The following is a 17,154-nucleotide window of genomic DNA, read 5'->3' on the forward strand; positions in this document are numbered from 1 at the left end:
ACACACAGTTACTGTCCCTCCATTTACAAAGGCAGAGGCGTCACAGTGTGATTATTTTACATGTAGTTGTTTTTTTCCTGTGTAATAATGTTCAACATTGCTGTCAATACATTTTTCAAAAAATGCCTCTCTGTGCAAAATGGGTTTAAAAACATAAACAGCTGTGGGATCCTGTTTGTCTGTGATTTGAACCGGGGGAATAAATCATGGCAGGATCAGCCTGATATTATTTGTATCCCGCTATAACTTTACTGTATAAAGAGCTAACATCTCCAAAATGTCAGGAGTAGTTAGTCATTACAACAAGTGTTTGAACTAAAAATCAAGAATGTGGGATCCTGTTTATCCGTGATTTGAAGAACCCAGCGTGTGCTCCCGGCGAAGGGGAAACCAATTCTGCAGGGAGACCTACCTCGGCACTTGTGCAGGTGAACCCAAAGGGAAGATATGCTTCACCATATTTTCTAGTCTTTGGCTTAGAATGAAGTTGGTTTGGAAACATATTCAGCGATGCTTCATCTCCTGCTTTGCGTTTCTGTCTTCCTCTGATGGAGAGAACACAGTGTGAAGAATGAGTGTCACACCGAACAGATCCAGCAGACCTCTGTTAGACACAACAAAGTGCTTCATCGCTTAACTGATCTGAACATCACTACAGACATTGAATACACAATCAGGCAGGTAAAGAGTGCCTTGCTGTGATATGGGCCCTGGAACACTTTCGCCCATATGTTGAAGGTGTTCATGTCTTGTCAAGACCCAACAGGCTGACTCGCCCGCTGGCCACTTTGCCTGCAGGACTTTGATTTCACAATAGTGCACAAACCTGGCGCACTTGACAAGGTTCCAGATGCACTGTCACGCAACTCTTTGCCTCTGACCTGTGACAGGCCAACAGATCTTCTACCAGAACACGCTGTCATATGCAGTCTGGACATTCGTACTCTGCCCCCGTCATTCTGGCTGACCGTTCACAATTGAGACAGCTGCAGCTAGATGATCATGTCACAGGTCCACTCCTCAGAGACATTGAAGCAGACTCTCTGAACAGCTCAGACAGTGCCACCTTGTTACAGTATGTTGTGTATGACTCTCTTTTGTGTTACAGAGACCCCAAGTCCACATGTGCTTTGCACCCTTTGAAAGAGCACCTCTGCTGGTAATGCATATTTGATCATGTTTGTTGACTATTTCACTAAATGGGTCGAAGCCAGTGCTGTCAAAGAAGCTACATCTCAGGTAGCAGCTGGTGAATTTGTTTCTGACATTTTTGCTAGACATGGTACACCCACTTACCTGATTTCTGACAGAGGGTCTCCTTTTGTGAGTGAGCTCTTTGAACATGTTGTTTCTGCCTTAGGCTCGGTGCACAGGCTCACTACAGCACATCACCCTCAAACAAATACTACTGAACGCGTCAACCGGACTCTGAAGGCTGCAATCCTAGCTTATGTTGGTGATAAGCACACGTCATGGGACAAGTTTCTCCCTCAGATTTTCTTTGTTCTGCGTACCGCCCCCCATGACAGTACAGGTATGACTCCTGCCATGATGCTTTATGGTCATGAGTTAGACACCCCGCTTGACCTCATCACTCAGCCTTCTACAGCAGGTGTTGATTAACCAGGTGTACCTTACCCTGAGACTCTCAGAGCCTCCCTACAGGAAGCTCACAGCCATGCCAAAGTAGCTCTGGACTATAGCCATGACAGACGGAAACATTATTATGACTTGAGACTTCGACATGCCACGTTTCATGTTGGTGACCATGTTAGAATTAGGACACACCCCAGGTCAGATGCCCAGTCTAGCTCTACTGCTAAACCTGCACCACTGTTTCAGGGACCATTGTGTGTATCTCAGAGACTCAATGATGTTAATTACACGTGTGTGCTGTTTATCATGTTGTGAACATTCAACCCTTCCATACCTGGGACTCTCTCACTTCCAAAGAACTTTCTGTTTCATCTCCTGCTGAAAGAGAGACCACAAAGGTTCTGGACAGTGACATGGTAAATCGACTGGTTCTTATATAGCACTTTTCTACTCTATCTGAGCACTCAAAGCGCTTTATACAACATTCACACAATCATATCCATTCGCACAAGCACTTTTTCTAAGCTGTTAAGTGCTCCCTATCTACCACAGATTCACGCTCTGATGGATGCATCGGAGAGCAACATGGGGTTAGTATCTTGCCCAAGGATATTTGGCATGCAGACTGGAGCAGACTGGGATCAATCAGAATCAGAATACTTTATTGATCCCTGGGGGAAATTATTTTTTGTTACAGTGCTCCATTATAAACCAACATTAAGACAAGACAGACAATACGCTAACTAAGAATAGTACAATATATACATATATATATACATACATACATAAGTCAGTCATAAATAAATAGCTGGAAGAGAAACATGTGTAGTTGTAGCAGCAAACAGTGTGTTAAGTGGATGCGTTGTACAGGGAGCCACAGGCAGGAAAGATTTCCTGTGTCGTTCAGTGGTGCATCATGGGTAATCTCAGTCTCTCACTGAACGAGCTCCTGTGACTGACCAGCATGTCATGGAGTGGGTGGGAGGTGTTATCCAACATTGTCTTTATCTTGGACAGCATCCGCCTCTCCGACACCACCTTGAGGGAGTCCAGCTCCATCCCCACAACATTGCTGGCCTTACGGATTAGTTTATTAAGTCTGTTGGCATCTGCGACCCTCAGCCTGCTCCCCCAGCATGCAACAGCATAGAGGATCGCACTGGCCACAACAGACTCATAGAAAATCCTCAGCATTTTCTGGCAGATGTTGAAGGACCTCAGTCGCCTCAAGAAATAGAGACGACTCTGGCCCTTCCTGTAAAGTGCTGTGGTGTTTTTAGCCCAGTCCAGTTTATTGTCAATGTGTACTCCAAGGTATTTATAGTCCTCCACAATGTCAACACTGACCCCCTGGATTGAAACATGAGAATGTACTGAGGTAAATCCACAAAGAGCAGAAACCTGATAACCAGCAGAGGTCAGCTGATCACAGCCTGTGTCATTGACATGTGTTACAGGTGTGTGTGTGTGTGTGTGTGTGTGTGTGTGTGTGTGTGTGTGTGTGTGTGTGTGTGTGTGTGTGTGTTATAATGATGTGATGTGTTGCAGGTGTGTGTGTGTGTGTGTGTGTGTGTGTGTGTGTGTGTGTGTGTGTGTGTGTGTGTGTTATAATGATGTGATGTGTTGCAGGTGTGTGTGTGCTGCTGCTGTCTGCACCGACTGTTTCTGCAGGTGAGTTGATGGAAGTGAAACAATCAGTGAGACTCCAACAAGAACACAAATACACTTACTGTTTATATGCGTGTGTGTTTGTGTGTGTGTGTGTGTGTTTATATGTGTGTGTGTGTGTGTGTGTGTGCGTTTGTGTGTGTGTGTGTGTGTGTGTGTGTGTCTGTGTTTATATGCGTGTGTGTTTGTGTGTGTGTGTGTGTTTATATGTGTGTGTGTGTGTGTGTCTGTGTTTATATGCGTGTGTGTTTGTGTGTGTGTATGTGTTTATATGTGTGTGTGTGTGTGTGTGTGTGTGTGTGTGTGTGTGTGTGTGTGTGTGTGTGTGTGTCCTCCAGTGTCTCTGTCTGTCTGTCCAAACCTTCAGCAGGTCTTCAGTGGATCTCCTTCAGTGTATCTGAGTTGTGTTGATGATGGACAGACAGCTGATGGATGGACAGTGAAGAGGACCAGAGGAGGACCCACTGAGGACTGTGGAGGCTTTGGGAGGCTTCTTGGTTCCTACTGTGTTGTGGATCTTTCTGCTCCCAGTGAAACCTTCTGGTGTGAGGACTCCTCTAGAAAGCAGAGTGACAACGTCTCCCTCAGTGTCCAATCAGACACTACAGGTGAGATGTTCCAGCTGTGTCTCTGTCTCTGTGTGACTCTGCTCTCATTAACTCTGTTTGTCTCTGATGGTCAGATAAAGCTGTCATCCTGGAGGTCCCTGCACTTCCTGTGAGGACAGGAAGTGATGTCATTCTGCGCTGCAGACAGAGGAATGGTGACACGGTCGCAGCTTATTTCTCCATTAAAGGGCATGAAGCTGAAAATAAACGTAAACGAGAGCACATCATCACTAAGATCACGCAGTCTGATGAAGGTCTCTACTCATGTTCTACTGATGACGGTGCAAAGTCTCCTCAGAGCTCTCTGAGGGTCAGAGGTCAGAACACTGACATCACTTCCTGTTTAAAACCTGATGTAACATTGTGACCTGATAATAAACTGACTGAACCATCTTCATCATCTCTCCTGCAGATCCTCCCAAAATCATCCATTCTTCTCCTCCTCACTGTCCTCCTCCTCCAAGCACCTCCACAAACTTTGCTCCTCCAGTAAAAACTCCTCTTACTTGTCCTCCCTGTTCTCCTCTCCCAGCATCCACCTGTCCTCCTCTTCCCTCTCTCCTGGTCCCAGTTGTAGCAGGTCTGGTCTCTGCGGTTCTCTTGGTTCTGGTTCTGTGTTTGGTTCTGTTCCTCTGCTGGAAACTTAAAGGTATGCAAGCTCTCACTTACCTGATATGAACAGTTGTAATCCGATTACTGTGTTGAACTTCTGACCCTACATAAATTAAATGACTGGGTCACCTCTGTCCAGATCAGTGGGTTTTACTCATCCAAACATGCAGTTATGGTGGGTTTGAATGTATACTCCAGTGATGCTGCTCAGTGATTCTTCAATTTCCTCTGTGACCTTTCTAAATAAAGGGTGCATTTTATTTAACATTTTATGTGTCTAACCTCTGACACATAAAGCTATGTTATGCCACAATTTGTTCTTTTAGTTTGGAAGATGTCACTATGTAGTATAAAAAGAATAAATTAAATTAATTAATCCAACTTTATTTATATAGCACTTTTAAAAACAACAAAGTTGACCAAAGTGCTTTCCAATAATAAAACAGAGATAGCAGTTAAAAACCATACTATAAGCATACAATAAAATCAATAAACAAAATAAATATATAATTGAAAAAGAAGATAAAAATAAATCAACATGAGTAGAATAAACGATAAGATATACAATGTATAAGATTAACAAAGTAAAAAGATTAAGAATGAGCTGACTAAAAACTGACTACAAACTGACTCTGATAATACTCCTAGAAAGCCTTTGAAAAAAAGTGTGTTTTTAAAAGTGATTTAAACATTTCAAGTGTTGGGGCCAGCCTAATATGGAGGGGCAGTTTGTTCCACAGTTTGGGGGCCACAACAGCGAAAGCTCGGTCCCCTCGGTGTTTCAGTCTCCACATGGGGACAGCAAGGAGTGACTGGTCAGATGATCTGAGAGACCTTTGTGGAGTGTATTGGTGTAAAAGGTCTGACAGGTAAGAAGGAGCCATTTAAGACTTTAAAAGCAAGCAATAAAATTTTAAAATGAATTCTAAAATGGACAGGCAACCAGTGTAAGTATGCAAGAACAGGGGTAATATGCTCATGTTTGCGTGTCCCTGTCAACAGGCGAGCAGCAGCATTCTGGACCATTTGCAAGCGTGATAGTGAAGCCTGATCAATGCCAATATAAAGTCCATTACAATAATCGAGGCGAGTGGTCACAAATGCGTGCAACACTCTCTCCAAGTCACAAAAAGAAATAAAAGGTTTTACTTTAGAGAGCTGCCTCAACTGAAAAAAGCTTTTCCTCACCACTGTATTTACTTGTTTGTCCATTTTAAGAGCTGTGTCACATTTTACTCCAAGGTTGGTGACAATTGATTTGACACACGATGTAAGAAGACCCAAGTCAGATGGAGGGACACCAGGTCCACTCGGCCCAAATATAATGACTTCAGTCTTCTTTTCATTAAAGTTAAAAAAATTCAGAGCCAGCCATGCTCTGATATCCTTAAGACATTCTAAAATAGGCCTGAGGGGGTCATTGTGTTTCATCGGTAGATAAATTTGACAATCATCTGCATAAAAATGAAATGAGACTTTATCTTTTTTAATAATATGGCCAAGGGGAAGTAAATAAATACTAAAAAGAAGGGGCCCAAGGATGGATCCTTGAGGTACACCACATGGGAGGGGGGCGGAAGATGAATGAAACTTACCAAGTGAGACAGAAAAACTTCTGTCAGACAGGTCTGACTTGAACCACTCCAAGGCAGTGCCTCTAATTCCAACATGATGTTCTAGACGATAAATCAAAATATTGTGATCTACTGTATCAAAAGCTGCTGTGAGATCCAAAAGCACAAGTAAGACAGACTTCCCAGAGTCAGCAGTTAGTAAGATATCATTAAAAACTCTCAAAAGTGCAGTCTCTGTGCTGTGAAGTGCATTAAAAACCAGTTTGAAAAACCTCAAAAATGTTTTGACTCTCTAAAAAAAGTCTGCAGCTGTGAGCACACTTCTTTTTCTAAAATTTTAGAAACAAAAGGAAGCTTTGAAATAGGCCTGAAATTACTCAACAAAGAGGCATCCAAGCCAGGGCGTTTCAGCAGAGGCTGGACCCCTGCCTGTTTAAAAATTACAGGTACATGGCCTAAAGTCAGGCTGCTGTTTATAAGCCTTTGAATATAAGGTCCAATAGTGCCCCAAACTTCTTTAAAAAGCGAGGGGGAAGGACATCACTGGGAGAGCCAGACTTGATTTGGGTGACAATTTTACCCATAGAGACACAGGTTCAAAATGGCTAAAAATTGCTAAAGGCGTAAAAATAACAGAAGGGTCATAAGAAGGGGGTAAAATATGTGCTCTAATAGATAAAATCTTCTCCACAAAGAAATTTAAAAAAGCTTCACAAGTTTCAGCAGAGGCTTCTGTACAGTTGGATTGGGGAGGGTTAAGAACAGAGTTTAAAATACTAAATAAGACACGGGGCTTATGGCAGTTGTCATTAATAACACCTGCAAAATAGGTGGATTTCTGGTTCTTGACAATTTTCTGATATCTATGCCAGCTATCTCTTAAGATATCATAAGACAACTTGTAGCTTGTCTTTTTCCCATTTGCGTTCTGCTTTTCTGCACTCTCTTCGAGCAGCCCGAGTGATGTCATTCAGCCACGGCTCAGACTTTAATTTAGGCCGCCTGACCTTCAGAGGAGCAACAGTATCCAGAATGATTTGACAAGTAGATAAGAATTTTGCAGTCAGCACCTCAGTGTCGGCACAGACTGAGAGCTCTGAGTCAACATTAAAGGCCTTATTAAAGGCGGTAGAAAACTGGACCGCACTTGATGGTTTAAATATGCGAGAAGCAGTAGGAGGGCCACAGGTAGTGATATAGGGAAGAGAAGTTTCAAACAATACAGGCATATGATCAGAAAAGACGACATCATAAATTTGAAGATTATAAAAAGGTAAACCATGAGACAAAACCAGAGTGTGTCCATATTTATGAGTGGGACCAGTGACAGACTGCAAAACATTAAAAGCATCAAGTAGGTTTAAAAAGTCCTTTGCCAAAGGTTTAGTAGGACAACACACATGAATATTCATATCACCCAAGATTAAAACCTTGTCATACTTTGGCATTATTTCAGCCAAGAACTCAGAGAAGTTGTTAACAAAGTTCCTATTATATTTTGGTGGACGGTAGATCAGCGCACAAAGAACAGGATGACTGCTACCAAGCTCAAACATATTCAGTTCAAAACTGGAGAAAGTGACAGGTGACAGCTGGCGACAGTGAAAAGTAGATTTATAAACTGTGGCCACTCCTCCACCTCGGCCCGTAGTCCTTGGTGAGTTAAAATACGAACAATTTGGCGGTAATAGTTCTGAGAAAGAGCTTAACTCACCGTCACTTAGCCAGGTTTCTGTCACACAGAGGAAATCCAGATTATGAGAGGTGAAGAAATCCTTCAATATGAACGTTTTATTTGCTAGCGACCTAGCATTAACAAGGGCAAACCTGGTAGGGTCCGTCAGACCGGTGACAGCCATCCAGGGAACCTGTTTCAGTTGCCGAAGATTCCGCGGATTCACTCCACCGCAGCGAAGATGAGGTAAGAGAAGGCGGGGATGCTGGATCTCTTCAGCCAAGCCGACAACAGGTACCAGCCAGGTGCCAATAGGTTCCAGGAAGCGACAGGAGACAAAACGCCAGTGCAAAGGTCTGAATTCAGTCAGAGTGCATTCGGAAACTAATCTGTTACTGCCAGATGAAAGAGCCAAATATGATTTCAGTTTCACGAGTAGCCCGCTGCGTTTTCCCCGACGTTTAAATCGCTTCCTCTTATGAGATGTGGTAGGGGTGTAATCCAGGTGATGCGGTACTCCAGATAGTAGCGGAGGTAGAAAAGAGTCCTGTCCATCAGCGTTAGTCCTTCCCAAATTCTCTGTGGCAAATCGAATATTTAACAGAGCTTCACGATCGTAGGTCAATAGAGAGTCAGCGTTGTTCAATAAAAGTGACGAAAACAATAGAAACACGCAGAGCAAAAGTGGATCCGACAACCGTGGACGGCGAGCCATGCACACCGGCGCCATCTTACACGTCATCAAAGTCATCCAGATAGTCAACCCATGACTACAGTGGGGCAAAAAAGTATTTAGTCAGCCACCGATTGTGCAAGTTCCCCCACTTAAAATGATGACAGAGGTCAGTAATTTGCACCAGAGGTACACTTCAACTGTGAGACACAGAATGTGAAAAAAAAAATCCATGAATTCACATGGTAGGATTTGTAAAGAATTTATTCGTAAATTAGGGTGGAAAATAAGTATTTGGTCACCTCAAACATGGAAAATCTCTGGCTCTCACAGACCTGTAACGTCTTCTGTAAGACGCTTTTCTGTCCCCCACTCGTTACCTGTATGAATGGCACCTGTTTGAACTCATCATCTGTATAAAAGACACCTGTCCACAGCCTCAAACAGTCAGACTCCAAACTCCGCCATGGCCAAGACCAAAGAGCTTTGGAAGGACACCAGGAAAAGTATTGTAGACCTGCACCAGACTGGGAAGAGTGAATCTACAATAGGCAAGCAGCTTGGTGTGAAAAAATCAACTGTGGGAGCAATCATCAGAAAATGGAAGACATACAAGACCACTGATAATCTCCCTCGATCTGGGGCTCCACGCAAGATCTCATCCCGTGGGGTCAAAATGATCATGAGAACGGTGAGCAAAGATCCCAGAACCACACGGGGGGACCTGGTGAATGACCTGCAGAGAGCTGGGACCAAAGTAGCAAAGGTCACCATCAGTAACACACTACAACGGCAGGGAATCAAATCCCGCAGTGCCAGACGTGTTCCGCTGCTGAAGCCAGTGCACGTCCAGGCCCGTCTGAAGTTTGCCAGAGAGCACATGGATGATACAGCAGAGGATTGGGAGAATGTCATGTGGTCAGATGAAACCAAAGTAGAACTTTTTGGTATAAACTCAACTCGTCGTGTTTGGAGGAAGAAGAATACTGAGTTGCATCCCAAGAACACCATACCTACTGTGAAGCATGGGGGTGGAAACATCATGCTATGGGGCTGTTTTTCTGCCAAGGGGACAGGACGACTGATCCGTGTTAAGGACAGAATGAATGGGGCCATGTATCGTGAGATTTTGAGCCAAAACCTCCTTCCATCAGTGAGAACTTTGAAGATGAAACGAGGCTGGGTCTTCCAACATGACAATGATCCAAAACACACCGCCTGGGCAACAAAGGAGTGGCTCCGTAAGAAGCATTTGAAAGTCCTGGAGTGGCCTAGCCAGTCTCCAGACCTCAACCCCATAGAAAATCTGTGGCGGGAGTTGAAAGTCCGTGTTGCTCGGCGACAGCCCCAAAGCATCACTGCTCTCGAGAAGATCTGCATGGAGGAATGGGCCAAAATACCAGCTACTGTGTGTGCAAACCTGGTAAAGACCTATAGTAAACGTTTGACCTCTGTTATTGCCAACAAAGGTTATGTTACAAAGTATTGAGTTGTATTTTTGTTATTGACCAAATACTTATTTTCCACCCTGATTTACGGATAAATTCTTTACAAATCCTACCATGTGAATTCATGGATTTTTTTTTCACATTCTGTCTCTCACAGTTGAAGTGTACCTCTGGTGTAAATTACTGACCTCTGTCATCATTTTAGGTGGGGGAACTTGCACAATCGGTGGCTGACTAAATACTTTTTTGCCCCACTGTACAAGAACTGGTTCTTGATTCCCATGGTAAATGGCCTGCATTTGTATAGCGCTTTTCTAGTCCATAGGACCCCAAAGCGCTTTACACTACATTCAGTCATTCACCCATTCACACACACATTCACACACTGGTGATGGCAGCTACATTGTAGCCACAGCTGCCCTGGGGCGCACTGACAGAGGCGAGGCTGCCGGACACAGGTGCCACCGGGCCCTCTGACCACCATAATCTGTCTCTCTTCCCCTGCATGTCTTTATCCTGTCTTCCTTCTCTCACCCCAACCAATCACAGCAGATGGCCCCGCCCCTCCCTGAGCCTGGTTCTGCTGGAGGTTTCTTCCTGTTAAAGGGGAGGTTTTCCTTCCCACTGTCGCCAAAGTGCTTGCTCATAGGGGGTCATATGATTGTTGGGTTTTTCTCTGTATCTATTATTGTACGATCTACTGTACAATATAAAGCACCTTGAGGCAACTGTTGTTGGTGATTTGGGGCTACATAAATTGAATTGAATTGAATTGAATTGAAGTGCCCCAGCTGATTCCAAGAATAGGTTAATTTAATAATAGGTTAATTAATTAATTAAAACATTAATTCATTAATAATAGGTTAATTATATTAAAAAAAATTCTTCACAGAATCTGTCATATCCAGCACAGAGTGCCATGGTCTGTAAGAAACATGTTAGGGTCAATAAGCTAAATGATGTCTTGGAAAAACAAAATACTCTAACAAAGCTAATCTTCTCAGTTACACTTAGCATAAATGTTTAATACTGTTGTAATGTAACAAGTTTTTAAAAAAAATAATGTCTCCCAACATTGGATAACACAACAAGGATCCCAAAGACAAATTCTAAACACAGATTTTACACATAATGAGCTTCACCATATAAATCCTCTTTACAGGAAGTAAAAACCCATCTCCTCCTCCAGTCGATGTGACCTATGCTGATGTCACGATCAAACAAAAAGCCAATAGGAGAGGTAGGCTGTCACAGTGTGCTTTAATCAAAATAAGCATTTTTTCTAGTCTTACTTACTGTAATGTCTAAATCTATGTTTAAAGGACTGCTTGTACTACTGAAGGCTGAAAACTACTGCCTCTATGAATGTCTGTAAATCTGTGTGTTCCAGACAAACATCCTGCTGATCCACGAGCTGTCTACTCTGATGTGAGGACTCAAACTTCAGGTATGAATTAACAAAAAACAAGTGGTGACGATGATGTTGATTATTTTCTCTTACATGTTTGTTCTATTTTTCTATTATGATTGTTATTATCATTCTTACTATTCTAATATTGTGTTATTGTGACTCTTCATTTTCCCCTTAGGCGTGTCTATTTCCACAGTTAGCTTTGTGTGTACTTATAGTGCTTATTTCCCATGTGTGGTTCTTGTATGTTGGATTCTGATTTCCTCTTTACTTAACTTTGTATTTTCAACTTTTTTGAAATCAACAAGATGTGTGCCTTATATTAAGTCCTGCCCAGATGTCAAGTCTACATTTGGCTCCACAACCTGTGCCTAATGACATCAGTATGTTCATAAGGGACATTAAACACAGGAACTTGCAGGCTTTTTTTTTCCTCGCTACCTGGCCTGACCTGTCTCCCCAATGTGATGTTTGTATTGTATGTACGGTCGGCAAGGTCTGTCATCTCGGTTGTGGGCAAAAGACCTGCAACTGACAAATAAAGGCTATCTCATCTCATCATTACACTCAGTCTGATCTTAGTTACCTTCTCAGATAACTTTATTCAATAGAATTTTATTTATATAAGACTACTATTTTTTTACTATTCTGTGTTCTACATTTAAATGTTAGAAAAAGAAATAGATTTTAAGTCATTGTGTTATCTCAAAATCAGAAGTTTTTGTAGACGGTTGACTGTGTGGCAGGCATGGGTAGGACCCAAACACAGGACTCGGAGGCAGGGGAAATAAAGTAGCAGCTTTATTGCTGATTTACCAAACTCATACTCAGGTACAAAGAAACATTAAAAGAAACAAAGAAAAGACAAACTACAAACTAAGACTGTAACACCCAGAAACCCACGACTAGTATTGATGGCCCATTTGAAGCTGAAGCACATATGTGTAAAAAATTCAACACACTGCTTCAGAAACACTGTGCTGAGGTTTGATTCATCTGAAAAGAGTCCCGTGATCAGTGACGTTGAAATCTTTGGTCAGCATGTCACTGCTTCAGTGCCTGATTCAGTCTAAGGAGCTTGGAAAGAAAAGCATCCGAACTTTATGTTTCTTGAAGATGTTTCATCCAAGAAGCCTCTTCTGTTCTAAGAGTAACTAACTAACTTTGGTTCTATGGGAGTGTCCCAAAGAGTCCTGCCCATGGACCCCCTGTTGATCCTCTTCCTAATCACACGAGCCAAGACTACAATCACCTAGATGAGTGAGAAACTTCACAGGCATACCTGATTCAGTAGTTTATAAGGCTTTGACTTTGTGTAAAAGAGAGCGAATCAGTGTGCAGCATGATCAGGTACATGGAGCAGGAAGAGAGGATGCTCTCCCTGTTCTCCCTGTAAAAACCAGTAAATCAGAAGTTTCGGCTCCTAGGTCTAAAATGTGCATAAGGAATACACGATACATATAGCTATAATTATATAATTTATAGTACGTTATATATAAATGTACCTATCCACTGGTTAATTACATAAGGGATCTCACAGCAAAAGCATACTCACAACATGTTATAAGATTGTTGTATAATATTTAGGGATGGGTATCTTCACTGATTTCTAGAATTGATAAGATTCGATGGATTTGATTTAAATCGTGAAACTTTTCCTCAGACAGTCAGAAATGTTATAATTCTGATCATGCATAAGTACATTTCCATATTTTTATATCTATAAAAAGAAAGCTGACACATCCATTCGATTCTGATTTCCAAGGTCCTGACTGATGTAATTTTGCCTCAGACAGTCAGAAATATTATAATTCTGATCATTTATCAGTACTCATACTGTGAGACTTCATCAGTGGTGTGAGCATCACAGCAGATGCCTTTGTGTCAAAGTAACTGAGGATAAAACAGAAAAACATGAAGGAGATTTTCCTGGCCTGGGAGTTTATAGCAGATAACCTTAAAAATATTCTGCAGTAGGGGGCGCTCGTGTACACTGAAGGAGTAGGATGCACTCTTCTCAGCTCCACACTTTTCTTCTTATTTTCCAACAATTAACGCGACACCCTGCCTCTTTACTTAACTGTTCAACAGCCCTTCTGCTGTGCATCGACTACAATAAAGACTGGACGACATGCCGCCTAAAAAAGATGCAACACACTGCCAGAAAGCAGTAGCTGAAAACTCTGTGAGCACCGTCGCCATTTTAGCAGCTATTGCTAGCCTAAAAACTTCTATGGAGACCTGCCTTGACACAATTGAGTCTACTCTGTCTAAGCTCGAGGCAGATATCCGGTCATACGAACAGCGGCTAGATGTTATCGATGAGTTACTTACTACAATGGACGGCCGTGTTTGCATGCTTGAAGCTACGTGCAAGGAACTAATGGCAGCCACCGATAACCTGCGTGACAAGCTAGGCCAGATGGAGGCGCGCTCGCGTTGGGCCAAAATTAGGATTGTTGAGTGAAGGAAGGTGCTGAGGGCAGTAAGCCTGCGGACTTTGTGTCATCCCTGCTGCTGGATGTGTTGGGGAAAGACAACTTTATTAAGCCAATAAAAGTGGAGAGGGCACACCGCACCCTTAGACCAAAACCAATGGCTGGCCAGTGACCGAGGGCTATCATAGCCAAGTTGCATCATGAGAAAGACGTGTGGCATGTCCTGCATCTGGCACGCCAACGTGCACCGCGATGGAGAGAGTCTGTCCATCTTCCCCGACTACACTGCGGAGGTCCTTGCGCAGCGGATGGCCTTCAATACAGTCAGGAAAAAGCTTAGCACTTCCGGAGCGATGTGCAGTCTGCGCTACCCGGCCCAGCTTCGGGTAGTTCACAGCAACATCACTAACACGTTCAAGGAGACTTGAACGTGTTAGTGATGAACGTTTTGTGGACTCACTTTAATCGTGACCTGGTAATGTATTTGTTCATGTTGTTGATGCGGCTGTGTTGTTGAACATTCTCACTCTTCTCTTCCTATAGTGAGAGTCGCGATTTGCTCAATCATTTTTTGAATGTGATAGTTTTCTATCAATGTTTTTTGTTTTTTTGCTACGACGTCTTAAAACTTTTCTCTATCGTGAAATACTGAGATCATTTATCTTATAAATTTGGCTATACACAAGTCATTTTATATGTTGGCGTCTTTTTTTTTTTTACCCAATCAGTCGATTTATGGGTGTAACTATTGTTTTGATTAATGGAGTCTGGTGCGGAGCTGCCCTATCTGATGGATGTTTTTTTCTCTCTTTCTTTTTTGTTTTTTTGTGCTCCTCTTCCCGGCAGTCCCCTTAATGCACGCTGGGATGGGCCGCAGTGGTTCTTGTTCTTTTTTGCGGCCTTTTTCTTTTTGGGGGGTGGGGTTCAGTGTTCTTGTTGTTAATTTTGTTTTAACTGTTGGTATGCCAGTCCTTTGTATTATTTGTCACCTGTCCATATGCCATACCACCTCTCATTTAGATGCGGGGTAACAATGCTACTGGTTTAGGAACATGTCCTTTGACATTTACATCCTTGAATTGCAAGGGCTTAGGCAGAGCTTTGAAACGTGGGAAGGTTATGTCACATTTGAAGCATTTATCTTCTGATATCATTTTTCTTCAGGAAACTCATATTCACTCCAATGAACAGAGACGTTTAAGAGCAAATTGGGTGTCGCGGGTCTACCAGTCCACTTTCACATCTAAGGCCAGAGGTGTTGCTATACTCATACGGAAAACCACTCCATTTAGAATAGAATAGAATAGAATAATCCTTTAATTGTCCCACAAGGGGAAATTTGGTTGTAACAGCAGCCATTTATATTTGGATCCGTCGTTACTGATACGGGTGGGAGATTTGTTTTGGTCTCTGGGTCCATTAACTCTTTTCCACTGGTTTTGCTAAATATCTATGCCCCTAATTTTGACTGTCCTGACTTCTTTTCCAAAATATTTGACCTAATTTCTGAATATAATATGTCTAATATAATAATTGGTGGCGATTTTAACTGCTATTTTGATCCTGTTTTGGATAGATCATCTACAAAAATAGCCCCCACTACTAGATCCACGGCAGTTTTGAACAACCTGGTAAAGTCACACAACATGGTAGACGTTTGGAGGCTTCAGCATCCAAATGACAGGCAATATTCTTTTTTTTTCACCTGTACATCGTAGCTTTACCAGAATAGATTACTTTGTTACAGATTCTAGACTATTACCCAGTATTATCAGCTCTGCTTATCATCAAATCTTGATTTCTGACCATGCCCCACTTACCATGAAAATAGATTTTAATTTACAGCCTCGAATTTTCAATTGGAAATTAAATTCTACCCTTCTGTCAGACAAAACTTTCTCCACTTATGTTTCCACTGAGATTTCAGATTTCTTAAAACACAGCGACAATGGTCAGGTCTCTGAATCCACTCTTTGGGAATCATTTAACCCTTTATTGACCATGGGCCCACCGGCGGGCCCATTTTACAGGTAAATTTGAAGGGCCGGTCAATATTGCGTGGCAAGATCATCTCCTTTCAATATTATTAAATTGAAACAAAGACACTTTGAGTTGGGAGATAAACCCCATAAATTACTTGCCAGACAATTAAAAGATGTGCAAGCCCATCGGACCATACACAAAATTGCCTCCTCTACTGGTGAATTAATTACTGATCCTAAGCTGATTAATGACAGATTTGTTGAGTTTTTCAGCACACTGTACTCTTCTAAATCAAACGCTACTGACTCTGAGCTTTTTAGCTTTCTTAACTCTCTGAGCATTCTGACCCTCTCACAGAATCTGCCACCCAAGCGCTTGATGCTGACTTCAGCATCACAGAAGTCAGAGCTGCTATCCTTTCTTTCCCGAGTGGTAAAGCCTGCGGGCCGGATTGGTTCAACATAGAATTTTATAAAGCCCATATTGATATAATCGCTCCACTTTTACTTAGAATGGTGAACTGCTCTATTGCACGGGGCTCTTTCCCTGATAGCATTTTGATGCCCACGTTTGTCTTCTCTCTAAGAAGGACAGAGACCCCACCAATGTGACTTCATATCGCCCACTTAGTTTGTTAAACTGTGATCAAAAAATCATTGCAAAAGTCTTGTCTTCACGTCTTAATAAATTTTTGGGCACTTTAATTCAGCATGATCAAACTGGGTTTATCCCAGACACATTTGCTTTCTCCAGTACCCATCGTCTATTGAATGTACTGTATGGAACAAATTCTCCAAATTCAGCTGTTATTTCATTACATGCACAACAAGCTTTCGATCAAAACAGGAAATACCTGTTTGCTACGCTTGAGAAATTTGGCTTTGGTAGTAATTTTACAACTTTGGTACGTATGCTTTATGCACGGCCAAGATCATCGGTACTGACAAATTTTGATAGATCACATCTGTTTCTACTTCACCAGGGGACTAGGCAGGGTTGCTGTTTATCTCCACTGCTCTTTGCTCTAGCTATGGAGCCTCTGGCCATTGCAGTTAGAAGCAGCTCTGAAATTGTAGGTATATCCTATGGTCCTGTCAAATCTACTATAACTCTATATGCAGATGATGTGGCTCTAACACTGTCTGATGCCAGGCTCTCTTTGCCTCCCCTGCTTCATCTCATTAACAAATTTGGACAACTCTCTGGTTTCACAATTAATTGGGACAAGTCCATTTTTATGCCACTGGCAGATGGGCTCAACCCGTGCTTCATCTCTAGCTTACCTTTTAAAACCCCCAGCAGTCACTTTAAATACCTAGGTATTAACAGTCCCAGAAACCGTAAGCTGCTATTTAAATTGAATTTTCAGGTACTTATTGATAGTATTAAAGCTAAGATAGATAAATGGACTCTTCTCCCACTTTCTTTGATTGGACGTGTCAATATTATTAAAATGGTAGTACTTCCT

General features: G+C 42.3%; 1 protein-coding gene across 1 annotated transcript in view; it reads left to right on the forward strand.

Moving 5' to 3' along the window:
* Positions 1-17,154, forward strand: part of LOC113015692 (uncharacterized) — a 45,259-nt gene that overhangs the window by 14,820 nt on the left and 13,285 nt on the right. Inside the window, exons 2-7 of the mRNA XM_080299504.1 lie at positions 3,226-3,267; positions 3,603-3,872; positions 3,947-4,189; positions 4,285-4,521; positions 11,017-11,094; positions 11,245-11,301. Of these exons, the coding sequence (XP_080155630.1) occupies positions 3,226-3,267; positions 3,603-3,872; positions 3,947-4,189; positions 4,285-4,521; positions 11,017-11,094; positions 11,245-11,301 (927 nt within the window). The remainder of the gene's footprint in view (positions 1-3,225; positions 3,268-3,602; positions 3,873-3,946; positions 4,190-4,284; positions 4,522-11,016; positions 11,095-11,244; positions 11,302-17,154) is intronic.

The sequence above is a fragment of the Astatotilapia calliptera genome, chromosome 3 (genome assembly GCF_964374335.1).
Source record: "Astatotilapia calliptera chromosome 3, fAstCal68.1, whole genome shotgun sequence".
NCBI classification, from domain to species: Eukaryota; Metazoa; Chordata; class Actinopteri; order Cichliformes; family Cichlidae; genus Astatotilapia; species Astatotilapia calliptera.